This window comes from Phragmites australis, chromosome 6 (assembly GCF_958298935.1).
Source record: "Phragmites australis chromosome 6, lpPhrAust1.1, whole genome shotgun sequence".
Taxonomy (NCBI): Eukaryota; Viridiplantae; Streptophyta; class Magnoliopsida; order Poales; family Poaceae; genus Phragmites; species Phragmites australis.
In genome coordinates, this window is record NC_084926.1 from 6812622 (window position 1) to 6826893 (window position 14272).

The 14272-nt window shown below is 44.8% G+C and overlaps 1 protein-coding gene across 1 annotated transcript; it reads right to left on the reverse strand.

The window, feature by feature from the left end:
* Positions 1–6025: 6025 nt before the first annotated feature.
* Positions 6026–13304, reverse strand: LOC133921386 (thioredoxin reductase NTRB). The gene is made up of 2 exons (XM_062366227.1): positions 12298–13304; positions 6026–6343 (listed from the first exon to the last, which is right to left on the reverse strand). The coding sequence occupies exons 1-2, from the start codon at positions 13220–13222 to the stop codon at positions 6273–6275; spliced, it is 996 nt and encodes a 331-aa protein (XP_062222211.1). The 5' UTR covers positions 13223–13304; the 3' UTR covers positions 6026–6272.
* Positions 13305–14272: the final 968 nt, after the last annotated feature.

The following is a 14272-nucleotide window of genomic DNA, read 5'->3' on the forward strand; positions in this document are numbered from 1 at the left end:
GATCATTCAGATCATTTCTTGTCCGCTTGGTCCTTCATTTGCTGTCATGCCCTCTCCAAGTGGTGTTTCAATTGATTGCTCTTCAGCTGCCTTTCTTGGATCCACTGCTTTAAATCCGGCAAAGCACAGGTAGAAGTATTTTCAATACCAAAGTGTCGAGGTGAATGACTGTATAAAGCCTCAAATAGCGACAAAACCGAGTGTTGAATGCAAAGTTGTGTTGTACCAATACTCAGCGAGGCCCAGCCAAGAGTACCATTTCCTGGGACAAGTATGAACAAAACAGTGCAAATACCCTTCTAGGCATCGGTTGATGCGCTCGGTTTTCCTGTCATTGTGGATGATATGTTGAACTCAAGTAAAGTTTAGTGCCAGCCAAACGAAACGATTCTCTCCACAAGGTGCTGGTAAACATACGTTCACAGTCTGAAATAATTGACTGAGGCATTCCATGCAATTTATAAACATGTTTGAGATAAAGTTAAGCAATCTGACCTGCTGTAAATGGACGAGTAACAACCAAAAAATGGGCATACTTAGTCAATTTATCAACCAACACCACCACACAATCATACCCAGCTGAACGTGGCAACCATTCGATAAAATCCATAGAAACTATCTGCCATGCAATGTTGGGGACTGGTAGAGGTTGTAACAAACCTAGGTAACACACACGTTCTTTTTGGATTGGAGACATATTGTGCATCCAATAATAAAAGCCTTGATCCCTTTCTTCATTGCTGGCGAGGCAAATAGCTTTCGCACTCGAGCATATGTTGCTTGGAATTCTGAGTAACCATCCAAAGCACTCGAATGAAGCATTGTAATGATAGTGTGTTGCATAGCAGTGTTATTACCTACCCAGACACGACCCTTATACCTCAACAAACCATCTTTGAGGTGAAAACCTTTGTATGATGTCCTGGTGGTTGACAGCCGAGCCAATATATCTTGAGTAATTGAATCTTCCTTGTAACCTTTAGCAATACTAGCCAACCAGGTAGGAATGATAGTAGAGATTGCATTTACTTCAGGTGTGGATGGTGAAATACAACGAGAAATAGAATCAACAGCCTTATTTTCTAGGCCCTTTTTGTACACTAGCCTGAATTGCAATCCTAACAATTTAGTCATGAGCTTCTACTACCAAGATGTGGTTAAACGCTGATCTTTTAAATGAACCAAGCTTCTCTAATTAGTACACAGCAAGAACTCACCATTTAGCAGATATTGCCTCCAATAATGTACCGCCATTATAATAGCCAATCCCTCTTTTTCATAAGTAGATAACCCTTGATTTTTTGGTCTTAGAGCTTTGCTTAAAAAGGCCAAAGGATGCCCTTGCTGCATGAGGACTGCTCCAATGCCCTTATCAGAGGCATCAATCTCAATAACAAATTACAGAGAAAAATTTGGCAAAGCTAATATTGGAGCAGTGATAAGAGCTTGCTTCAGTGCTTGAAAAGTCTCTTGATGTGTGTGTGTGTGTGTGTCCCAAGGAATATTGAGTGCTTTTTAAGGAGATCAGTCAAAGGCTTGCATATTATACCAAAACCACGCACAAATTTGTGGTAATAACTAGATAAACCCAAAAAACCTCTAACTTCTCTCACATTAATAGGTGGCGGCCAATCTGTCACATTCTGAATATTTTTAGGATTTGTACTCATACCTGCAGCACTAATCACATGGCTTAAGTATGTGAGACTATCCTTGGCAAAGGTACACTTGGACCTTTTTATCTTCAAGTTGTGTGATTGCAATATATGAAATACTTGTTGCAATAGTTGATAGTGACTTTCCAATGATGTGCTATAGACTAATATATCATCTATAAACACTAAGACCCCTTTTCTAAGCAATGGAGACAAAATGATGTTCATAATGCTTTGGAAAGTAACAGGTGCTCCAGTGAGACCATAAGGCATTACCTTGAACTCACAGTCACCATGATGAGTCTTGAAAGTAGTTTTGGCTTCATCCTTTGGATCCATGCGAAATTGATGATATTCATCTCGCATATCGAGACTATAAAACATGCAAGCACCAGCTAGTTCATCAAACAACTCATCTATGGCAGGTAGAGGAAATATGTTTTTGATTGTGATAGCATTCAATATCCTATAATCTACACAAAATCTCCAAGTATTATCCTTCTTTTGTACTAACAAGACAGGTGAAGCAAAAGGACTGTTATTCCTTTGCATGATCCCTTGTTCCAACATATCTGTGACTTGCCTTTCTGTCTCATTCTTTTGAGCTGGGCTATATCTGTAAGGTTTGAGATTAACTTGTTGTGCTCTGGAAGCAGTGGGATCTGATGGTCATATGGTCTTTGTGGAGGAAGCCCTTCTGGTTCAGCAAAGAGGTCCACAAAGTTCTGAATAATGATAGCAATTGTCTGTGGAAGCCTTTCAGACTGCTCTAGTGATTCAATGATGCATAGCTGCACTATGTGGGCAATAGCATCTCTCCTCATCATATTGTAAAACTCACTAGTAGTGATCATATGGCAATCTCTATCTTCTAATTGATTCCCTTGCAGAGTGACCCATGTACCATTGTACTCAAATGACAAAAGCTTGTGCTTCCAATGAACTGTCATTGGGTTGTGAGCTTCAAGCCACTCCACACCTAAAATTACATCATAACCCCCAATAGGTAAAACATTGAGAATAGTACAGAAGGAGACACCTTGGACCCATCATTCACATTGAATCATTTCTTGTCGACAATGTAGAGTGACCTCATTTGCAATTCGAACAGTCATTGGTGACAAACTATTTCTGTTGACGGACGGATTCCCAGCGAAATGCTCACTCACAAAATTGTGGGAACTCCCCGAGTCAATCAACATTAATACTTCTTTCTTCTATATCATACCCCTCAAACGCATGGCCCAGGGTCCTTCAACCCCATTGATCGCAGCCACAAAGAGAGATATCATATTACCTTCAGTATCTTGAGATTGTTCATCATCTGAAACTGGGTTGTAATGCTCTTAGCCACTCCAGAAATCTAACATCTCCTCAACAACATGTAACTGCACAGATGAAGAACAACGATGATCTCTGCCCCACCGTTCTCCACACTTCATGCACAGGCCTTGAGCTCGTCGGTGAGTGCGCAGTGCAGCAAGCCTGTCTTCACTTGTGGCTGCCTGTGCGCCCTCAACGCCCTAGCGGTCATCAACCTGTGGTGCTCTAGGCTCGTGCATTGGTGATGGTAGGGGCAGTCCTGTTCGCATGTGAGCCTTAGACATATGAGAGTCCAATCATCGATAATCCTTTAGTTTGAAAGCATCCACCACCTCTTCCTCCAAACATGCCAAAGACATAGCAGTATCTTGGCTGATGTAAAATTACTGGGGGTATAATCTCTTCACTAAGACCATCCAAGAATTGAGTGACAAAAAACTGAGGATTCCATGAGGGGTGATGAGCGACTAGGCTATGCATCAGATTATTAAACTTCTCTGTATATTGTGCTACAATACCTACTTGTCTAAGATGTGAGAATTATCTTAGAACACTCTAGAACTCTCCCTTCCCAAACTTCTCACACACATCATACACAAAATCTTGCCACTCCTTGTCCCTGATTTGAGGATTAGACTGAATCCACAGAGCAGCACTACCCCCATAAGGCAAAATGGCGATGCTAACCCAGAGGTCTTCATGAACATTGAACACCCTGAAATAAGCTTCGCAATTGAGTTGCCACGCCCGTGGATTGTCTCCATCGAATTGGGGAAAATCCATATGGGGTGGTGTGACAGGTGAATACCCTTGCCCAAATCGATATGATCCATCCCCTCGAGTATTAGAACCACGATGAGATTTCGGCAAGAAACACATACCCTTCTTAAGAGGAGAAATTAGGGAAATTTTTCCTCCAATTGTCATCCCCTGATTCCCAATATCATATCGGTGGCCGTCCAGCGTAGGCGCTTGATTCACCATGTGGACGAGATGATCTCCCTCTTTTTGCCACCCAATTGGCGTGGGAGGTTGTAGTGGAGTGGGTAGCAACGGAGGATTCATGCTCAGCGATGGATTCTTGATGATCTGATCCACTTGCGTGCGCAGGGCCCCGAGTTCATCCCGCACCTCGTCCACCGCTGCTTCCACTTTTGGCTTCCACCCCATTAGGTCTTGAATCGATTCCAGAATGGTCTTGTTCGACTCTTGAAGAGTGACCAAGGCCTTCAAATTGATCTGATTCAAATCCTGGAGAGCGGCCAAGGTCTTCGAGATCTCCATCAGTTGCTTGTCCGACTCCATGGCCCATCGCTGCTCGCGCGTATGGTATTGTGGCTTCTTGAGGTAATCCGGCGGCTCCAGGACATTGCCTCTAATACCATATGTCATGAGCCTGGCGGTGTGACGGCAAAGAAAGAGGGAGAGAGATCAGAGAAGAGGAAGAACAATGAGGTTTTAAGAACGGAGGAACAATATTAGGAGGGTTTAAGAGTTTTGTTTTGTTCATGTCTGCCTTCGCCTCACACATTCTTCTTGGTTATAACACACCCCGGGTTCAGATCACCAACTACCAGCCTATTACATAGCCCATTCGGCACTTGGGTAACAGGAGTTGGCCTGGCACACTCCTGGTTCATTCTTGTGGCCTGTCAACGCATTCCCACCATGGCTCCCAGCTTCAAACCTCTTGGCACCTTCAATGTCAGGCCTGGGTGTCACTGTGACAATAATCTCCATCCTTGCTTCCGCAACATGCCTATGTTGAATAGATGTATTTCTCTAAACCTCATACCTCCTACTTTCTTTGGTTGTGCTATTTGTTCCCATCTTCTCCAATGCATTTTTTGTTTATCTCCATCTCCTCCCCACCAAATCTATTTCGATGTCACCCTCAGATGCCCGCCACGTGGTGCTCCCTTCTTCCTCCTCCACCTCCATAACTTTGGTGCACAAATGCGTTTGGACCAAAAAAATCGCCTGAGGGTGGTAACTGTGCAGTAATTTGATGAACCGCACAATAATTCGGTGGAATTCGATAGAAAATGATCAAATCTTGTTAAATTTTTTATTTTTTTTAATTTTGAATTTGAGTTTGGTCGATAACCGCTTGGTTTATGAATGTGGTGCGGACCGAATCTTCCAGCAACCACGATAATCGAGTTGCTACCGATGATAAATTGAACCCTGGTGACTACTCGAGCTTTCAGACCAAAAACTTCTGATTCAGACTAGAACACTTCCAAAGCTTTCGATTTGTGAGCAGCAACTTTCAATTCGAAGTCAAAATCTTCCAATTCGGAGTCAAAACTTCCAATACAGACCAAAACACTTTTGATTCAAAGGCCCAAAACTTATTGAATCTAGCCAAAAAGTTTTTTGTTTGGAGAATAACTTTCAGTCTAGGGGAAATATTCGATTTGGGGAAAGGCTTTCAATTATTGATGAATAACTTTTGATTCAAATCCAAAAGCTTTTGATTCGGGCTATGAAGTTTCAATTGAGGCGAGCAAGCTTCCGATTTGGGGTAAAATTCCTATTCACAATCAAAACTTTAGAAATCGGGGAAGGGGAGGAGATGGAGAGGGAAGGCTAAGGGCCGCGAGTGAGGGAGGCGTCACTGGGGTGTAGGACACTGGAGGGATGGAGCGGGAGGTGGCTCGGAGGGGACACAGCGGTGCCAACGCTACACGGTTGAACTTGACGCGAGCGGGAGCGATAAACCAGAAGGCTCCACGTGTTGGCATTATGTTTTATGTGGGGAGGTTTAGGTACGACGTGTCAATGTTGTTGTTGTGCGGTGTCAGCTAGATAGGCTTCTAGGGGGTGACCTCAAAATAAGAAATATGTAGTTGGGCTGTGCCGCGAGGAAGATCATCGGCTGAGAGAGGGCACGTGATTCGTATGGGCCTGCAGACACTAGATACATACTGAGCAATAGAGATATCCCTCACGGATAAAAAAAAATAGAGATATAATAATATTTCCCTAAAACATAGACATACATATATATCTTCCAAACAAGGAGCAATAGAGAGCAATAGAGATATCAAAAACAATACAAGTTCAACGTAATAAATACCAATCGACTTCCAGTACATCAATAGAAGCTCAGAGTTCACACTTCTGATTTCTAATGAGAAGAATAGTGCGCTACAAAAAAAAAAAAAGAGCAGTAGAAACATCCAAGTTTTGCAATCAGGACAACCCATGGCACAACGCTCATCAGAGTTTAGCTTTCAGCACCGGTATCTGGCTTCTCGACGGGGTGGTGGTTGCTACATCCAAATACAGTCAATCTGACTTGCCCTCCTGCGCACCGACCTCCTGTAGGTAGTGCTCAGCGTCCAAAGCGGCCATGCACCCTGCACCATCCACATGTAGATACAGAATTATATGTTGGTCACAAAAAATTATATATTTGCTCAGCCGAAACCACTAAGTGCCAGCTTCCTAGGATGATCTTGTCAAGAGACAGTAAGACACTGAGACACAACCACCATTCATAGACTGACGGCTCTAGCAATAGGATCAGAGGTCAGAGTTTTAATCGCACTTCTGAAACTGCCAGCAAGAATTCCTCACGGATGCACAGCTATATTCGCACACACACAGAACTTCATGCTAGTATGCTACCATGCTGAACATGGATCAAGTAACACCAAATATTGGGTAAAATTCAAACCATAAGCAGACACATGTACAAAACAGATGCATCTCATATGCAGACTTTTTTTTTGGACTAAATAGGAAACCGTTAACTCTTTCTGAAGTGCAGGAGACACTGCACTGGTTTTATTCCCTACTTCGACAAATCAATCATGCATCAAGTAGATATTCGCAAAGAATAATCCTTTTTCGCTTTTCCCATTATTCGAGTTTACAAACCACATAAGTAAAGAGACAGAAGTAGACGATACAAGAAGCAACAGAACAGCGATTCGACAGCCTCATATCAAAAGGCTAAACCTAGACACAGAACTAGGAGACCACCCACAGTTGTGCAGGTATAATCAGTTCTCTTTTTAATTTGGAATCAGTAGATATAATCAGTTGTGCAGTTCATGAATAACATCAATGCCTCAATGGAGCACTTTGACGAGTAGATTTCATCATAATTCCAGTCCTTCAATTTAAAGCTTATGCACTAAAATCCAGCTTCATTATCTCATATGATTTACATGACGATGTGACTAGGCATCCCTGAAAAATCAACGCAAAAGAAATACAATACCATCTATCCTATATATGTTAATATGAGACTGTCAACTTAGAATGGCCACTGCCTTGAGATCACAATAACACTCTCCAGTTGTTCAGTTGCTCGATATTTAGGAATATTTGGTTAAGTACAGCTCTGAAATAAAAAGTACAGCATCGCAATCATAGTTATCATGGTGTTGCCATATCGTCGCCATAACGACGATATGGCGGCGTGGCGGTATTTTGGGCCTCGCCACGGCGCCGGCGTCTATGGCGTCCGCCATATCGGCATGGCGTCGCCATGGCGTCTATATGGCGTAGTTTGGTGTCCAATGGAATGTGGCGGGCGCCATAAAATCCAGTGGAGGGGATTAGAAGGGGAGGAAAGATCGAGTGGGTCCGAGAGTTCCAGACCTAGCGATAGGCGAGACCGTGCGCCGTTCGCCGTCCACCGGTCGTGCTCCTCGTCATCGTCGACTGGCCCGTCTCCGTCGGCCCGCCTGGACATCCGCACTCCGCAGCGGCGCCGCCTCCACCTCCGCCTCCGCCGCCTCCACCCTCTGCTTCGGCTGCCCTTCGCCTGGACGTCCTCCGCGGCGCCGCCTCCGCCCGGAAGTCCTCCGCGCCCCTCTGCTCCAGCTGCCCTTCCCCGGGTTCGTCGCCCATCTGCTCCGGCTGCCCTTCCCCGGGTTCGTCGCCCCTCTCCTCTCCTCTCTAATGTGTGCAGTGTGCTGACTGATGAGTTAGGCTGAGCTAGTGCCGAGTGCCGACTGATGAGTTAGGCTGAGCTAGTGCCGACTGATGTGTTGCCCTATGAACTTGCTAGCAATATGCAAAGGAAATAGCAACACTTCAAAGTTAAAGTGCTAAGTGCTGACTGCTCTAGCCTCTAGCTGTTGCATTTCATCTTGCTCTAGTTGCTGAAGTGTTGAGTGCTAACTGATTCTAAGTTGTTGCCACTTTTTTTTCAGAACATAGCTACTCAAGGGACTAGAAGTGCGGAGGCCTCGGACGCCACATCAAATTATGATCCAAAGACTGATCCAAAGCAGAAGTCGAAAAGGTCAAATGATCCTGGATGGAAATATGCATTTTGGCGGACTATTGGTAATAGAGATCTCTTGCAGTGTTGCTTGTGTGATAGAACTGTAACCGGAGGAATTACATGGCTCAAGGAGCATCTTGTGGGTGGTTATGGAGATATTCTGAAGTGTGGCAAAACCACACCAGCTATCGCTCAAGAGATGCAAGCTGCTTTGAAGGGCAAGAAGAGACCACTTCTGCTTGATGATGAAGGAGGGCTTCAAGGAGAAGATGATGATGTGATTGATGTGACAGAGGAGTCCCAAGATGTTACTAGAAGCATTGTGCATCCTAGTTCAGGGACAGCTGCCAAAAGGAAACAATCTACCTTTTTGAAGTTCAATGCACCAAAAGAGCCCAACACAAAGTCAGTCGCTTCAATGCTTAGGAGAACTTCAAAAGAGGTTGTGGAAGAAAGAGATTCGAATGGTCCTTCTCAGATTAGCATCCAAGCTAGCATGAGGACAAAAGAAGAAAGAGATGCTGTCAACTTGGAGTGGGCCAGGTTCTTTTATGAGTGTGGCATACCATTCAATACCGCAAATTCTAGGCAGTTTGAGATTGCTATAGAGGCCACTACACAATATAGTTCTGGGTACAAGCCTCCTACCTACCATGAGCTTAGGGAGCCATAGCTCAAGAAGGTTGTTAAGGAGACGGATGATTTGAGGAAGAGGCATGAGGATGCATGGAAGCAATATGGTTGCACATTAATATCAGATGGATGGACGGATAGGAGAGGGCACCATTTGATCAACTTCCTAGTCAATAGTCCGGAGGGGACTTTCTTCTTAGAGTCGATTGATGCATCAAGTGAAGTTCATGATAAGTGATGCTAGCTGATTTGTTAGAGAAGAGAATAAGCGACATTGGCGTAGATAAAGTTGTGCAAGTTGTCACTAACAATGGGGCTAACTCTAAGGTAGCGGGCAAGCTTCTCATGGAGAGGTTTCCTATGCTTTTTTGGATACCTTGTGCTGCACATTGCTTGGATCTTATGTTGGAAGATGTAGGAAAGTTGAAGGCATTCAAGAAGCCTATCTCACGTACCCGGCATGTCACTACTTTCATCTATAGGCATGGAAGACTTCTTAGTGCAATGAGGGAGAAGACAGGTGGTAGGGATCTTGTGAGACCAGCAACAACTCGGTTTGCTACCACATTTCTCACCTTGCAAAGTTTGCACAAGCACAAAGATGCACTGAGATATCTATTTACCTATAATGATTGGACTAGTTGCAAACTAGCAAAGACAGAGATCGGGAACAAAGTGTATAATATTGTGCTTTCTAAGGAGTTTTGGAACTCCGTTGAGGATTGCCTTAGAGCTTCTCTACCACTTATCATTGTGTTGAGGGTGGTTGATGGTGATGAGAGGCCTGCCATGCCAGAGGTTGCTTCTCTCATGAATCATGCAAAAGAGAGGATAAAGGCTGACTTCTGTACTGAAAACAAGAGAAGCTTGCTCAATAAGATCTTACAAATTATTGAGGGTCGTTGGGATAGGCACTACTCTATGGTGCTGCCCTCTTTTTGAACCCGGAAAATTCTATGCCATCCAAAAAGAGAATGATGAATATGTTGGGCACCTAAGGGGTTGCTTTAATGATGTGCTTGCACGAATGGTGGAAGATGAGACCCTTCGAAACAAAATTGAAGAACAATCCATGCTCTACGAAGATCAACGTGGAGGCATCTTCAAGAATTGTATGGCCCTCCAAACTATGAAGTCAAAAAACCCTCATAAGTGATTTAAAATTTTAATTACAGCATGTTATTTAAGGCTTAATTCGTAATATATGCATGTTTATTGTCAATTTAGTTGATTGGTGGCGTGCATATGGTGGCTGATCCACTGACTTACAAAGATTTGCTAAGCGTATTGTTAGTCTTTGTGCTTCATCATCTGGTTGTGAGTGTAATTGGAGCACTTTTGAATTTGTAAGTGAAGTACTCAAGTTCCACATTTCAATTAGCAAAATTAATAATATATTTTTGTCAACTTTGCTTGCTTTTATGGTTGCTTGTAGATTCATACAAAGAAGAGAAACCGGCTAGAGCATAAAAGATTGAATGATTTAGTTTATGTTGCCTACAATCGAAAAATGACTAGTAGGTTCCAAAAACGTCGTGAGGAAGCGGGTAAAAGCGATGATCCTTTGGTTATGAAAGACTTTGATTGGGAAAATGAATGGGTTGACCCAACGGCCCAACCTCAATGTTCTAGTGCTTTGGACATCACATGGGACCAAGTTGATGAAGCAATTGGTGCATCACATGAGCTTCGAGGTCGTAACCTTCCTTAGGACCTACGCTCGTCATAACCTTCAAGAGTGGTTGAAGATGATGAGGAGGAGGGAGAGGAAGAAGACATCATTGTGGATGATGTTGATGTTGATGATTTTGGTGACAAACCAATGGATGCTACTGAAGATGATGCGGAGAACGTGGATGCTTCTAACGATTTTGATGAGTTTGCATTGGATGACTTTTGAGAGATGAGAGATTTGAAACTTTGAATGATGAGAGAGTGCTATGTCTTTTGTGCTACATTTACATTGCTATTTGTCTTTTGTGCTACATTTACATTTCCTAATATCCTAGACTATAACTATTGGGCTACATTTACATTGTCATTTGCTAATATCCTATACTATAATGTTTATATTCACCACGTGTGTATGGCGTCGCCACGCCACGCATCATGTTGGTGTAAAGTTGTGAAGGTGATGGGTCGCCGCGCCTCGCCATGCCGCCGTAACAACCATGCTCGCAATCCTTTTTCTTTGATTTTTTTTAAGTTCTTTGATGTTTTAGAAACCGTGCAGTCAAATATTCTGAAATTGGACCATTGATATGTGTAATATTATCATGATTGGAAACCACATTGCCATTAAAATACTTTATAGTATTATTTTATTATTAATTCATAATATTTTAAAATTATAGAAATAATGATAAAGTTCACATCTTAGAGAACGTAAAAGTCAATAACTACAGCTAAAAAAGAACGGGGTAATCTCACATGACCAGAATGGAGTCCATTTCTTTGTTCCTACAAATACATAAAGACACCATAAACTACCTACATGAACATCCCATTTTTATGACAAAAGCTTCAAAATAGTGACAAGGGAAAAATCACTTCTAGTTCAACAACTCCTTGATCAGATATGAATTAACAGTAACTGTATCCGGTCAAGTTGGAAGACAATCTTAGTTTATATAGTTTATATGCACCTGCACCATGATTTAGATTCTGTAATCAACCTCCGATGCCGTTGCTTGAAATAAGTAAGGTATTATACATATTCACACGGTAATGGGCAGCAACATCCGAGAATGTCTCAGTCTCAGTTGCCAATAGTGCTGCAATTGTTAAATATAGTCCGGTTTTTAAATGTCTAATACAACCAGTCAACCACTAGGATGTATTGCAGTGAGCAGAAAGCCTCTTATTAGACATTTCCGAATAGGATGTATATTGGCTCCTCATCTTTCATACTGAATTGGAATATAGCTGACACACAAGGAACTAGTCATGTTGTGCTATATAAATAATCAAACTCAAGAAACTGAAATGCTTCAAATCCTCAAACACATCTGATTGTCACATGGAAAGCAAGACTAATTCACTGAAGTGCAATGGTTTCTAGGAGGAGCAACCTGTCTGGAATAGCTAGGGTTGTATCTGGTAGTTGTTGATCAGTTCAGTTTCTGTTTCTGTGTTCAGGAAATCGGTTGCTGTAATGTCTGTAATTTAAGTTACAATGCTTAGGGTGGTTGTTGTAATTCTGCTATATGCAGCTCCCGTGCTCTTGAGAACAAAAAATGTCCTATTTTAAACATCAATACATGCTCACTCCAGGGCCAAAACCAAAACTAAACTACTGAACGTTGAAGTTCATGATTTCTACTGCAATGCACACAAGCAATAGAAGCAACTAATCCCTCATGCATATGTATGAACACTGATCATCCCTGATGCATATGTAACTCAAAATCATCTATTCATATAGCAGTAGAATAATACCTGATCCAGCGGCAGTAATGGCCTGGCGATATTTCTTATCCTGCACGTCCCCAGCAGCGAAGACCCCCTTCACACTGGTGTGCGTGGAGCCCGGCTTGGTTGCCACATATCCATCAGAATCGAGTTCGAGCTGCCCACCAAGGAACTTGGTCGCCGGCTCGTGCCCGATGGCGAAGAAGAGGCCGGCCACCCGAAGATCCGAGACCTCACCGGTCACCACGTTCTTGACCTTGACGCCAGCCAATGGACCGCCGCCCGCGCCGCCGTATGCCTCGACGACCTCAGAATCCCATACGACCTGGATTTTAGGGTTGTCAAGCGCCCTTGCCTGCATGATCTTGGAGGCGCGGAAGGTGTTCCGGCGGTGGATGATGTAGACGTGGGAGCCGTACTTCGTGAGGAAGTTGGCCTCCTCCATGGCGGAGTCGCCGCCGCCTATGACGGCAATGGGCTTGTTCCGGAAGATGGGGGCAGCGCCGTCGCAGACGGCGCAGGCGGAGATGCCCCGGTTCCAGTAGGCGTCAGAGCCGGCGAAGTGGAGGCGGCGCGCGACGGCGCCGGTGGCGATGACGACGGCGTCGGCGAGGACCGTGGTGGAGTCGGAGGCGATGCGGAAGGGGCGCGCGGAGAAGTCGACGGCGGTGACGGTCTCGGAGAGGATATTGGTCCCGAAGCGGAGGGACTGCGCGCGGCAGCGGTCCATGAGGTCGGCGCCCATGATGCCGTCAGGGAAGCCCGGGAAGTTCTCGACGTCGGTGGTGGTGGTGAGCTGCCCGCCCGCGGCGATGTCGTTGGCCATCCAGCCCTCAAAGAGCACGGGCTTGAGCTCCGCACGGGCGGCGTAGATGGCCGCCGTGTGCGCGGCGGGGCCGCTGCCGATGATGCAGACGCGCGTGCGCAGCGGCGCGGCGGCAGATCCGTCCATGGCTGCTCGGCTCGGCTTAGCGGCGGCGGTCAAAGGGGCGCTTGGAGACTCTGAATTCTGAGGCTGAGGGTTAATTTTTTTTTTTTTAGTATACGGACTTAACAAATGACACATACTCGAGCTGCAGTTTCCGAATGACAACCGGTCCCCACGGGACTTTCTCATTGCCACTCGATTTTCGGCGTCACCTGGCAACTTTTTTTGCGTTTTCCAAGCTGTTCCGACGTGGCATATCAAGCAAAATGACGCCCATGCCCCCTATTCTTCCCCTTGTTCTTCCAATGCGCCAAGCTCTTCTCTTTTAGCTGCCTTTCAAATATTTATTATTTTGACATAGATGTTATTGATACAATTAGCCTTATATGTTATTGAGAAAGGGGTGATATTTTATTGGAACGTAGTTAAATTAGTAACAACAGAGCAAATCTCCCTAATCCACCAAGGGGTCCCCATCTCCGCACTCCCTAATGAGCTCGTCTCCGAGTGTCTCAACCATGTCTCACGTGCCTCCCTCCCGCTGCTCCCTGGCATCTACTGATGCTTCGTGCCTATGGTTGCCTCTGTCTCTTCCTCCATGCCATCTTTGTCGTGGATGTGGAGGAAGAGCTCAAAGCTAGCGTCATGTTACAGCTTCTCGTCGACGTATGCTACGGCCTTGAGCACGGAGGCACACTCCTCACTGGTGAGCCCCAGGCCCGAGCTAGCTCTAGAGTGTTGTTCTCCTTCTCGGTGTCCCTCTTGATTGCAACGGTGGCACCGCAGAGGGTGGAGATGGTGATAGGGAGGTCTCACAACCGTAGCCTCCCGATGGGCGACTCCCACAACACTGTGTACTGCTAGACATAAAAAAAACCTCGTTGCTCAATTGTGTTGCCGCCGTCTTCACCCACTGCGTCACCCGCCTTGCTGACCAACATCTCAACTTCATCTCCCTCGAGGACAACCTCTTCTCCCTTGCCCAACCCCACTCCTACGTTGCCCACAATGACCCTACCAACACCGTCGACGCCCTCGTGCTTGGACTCTTCTGCGTTGCCACCACGCTCGATA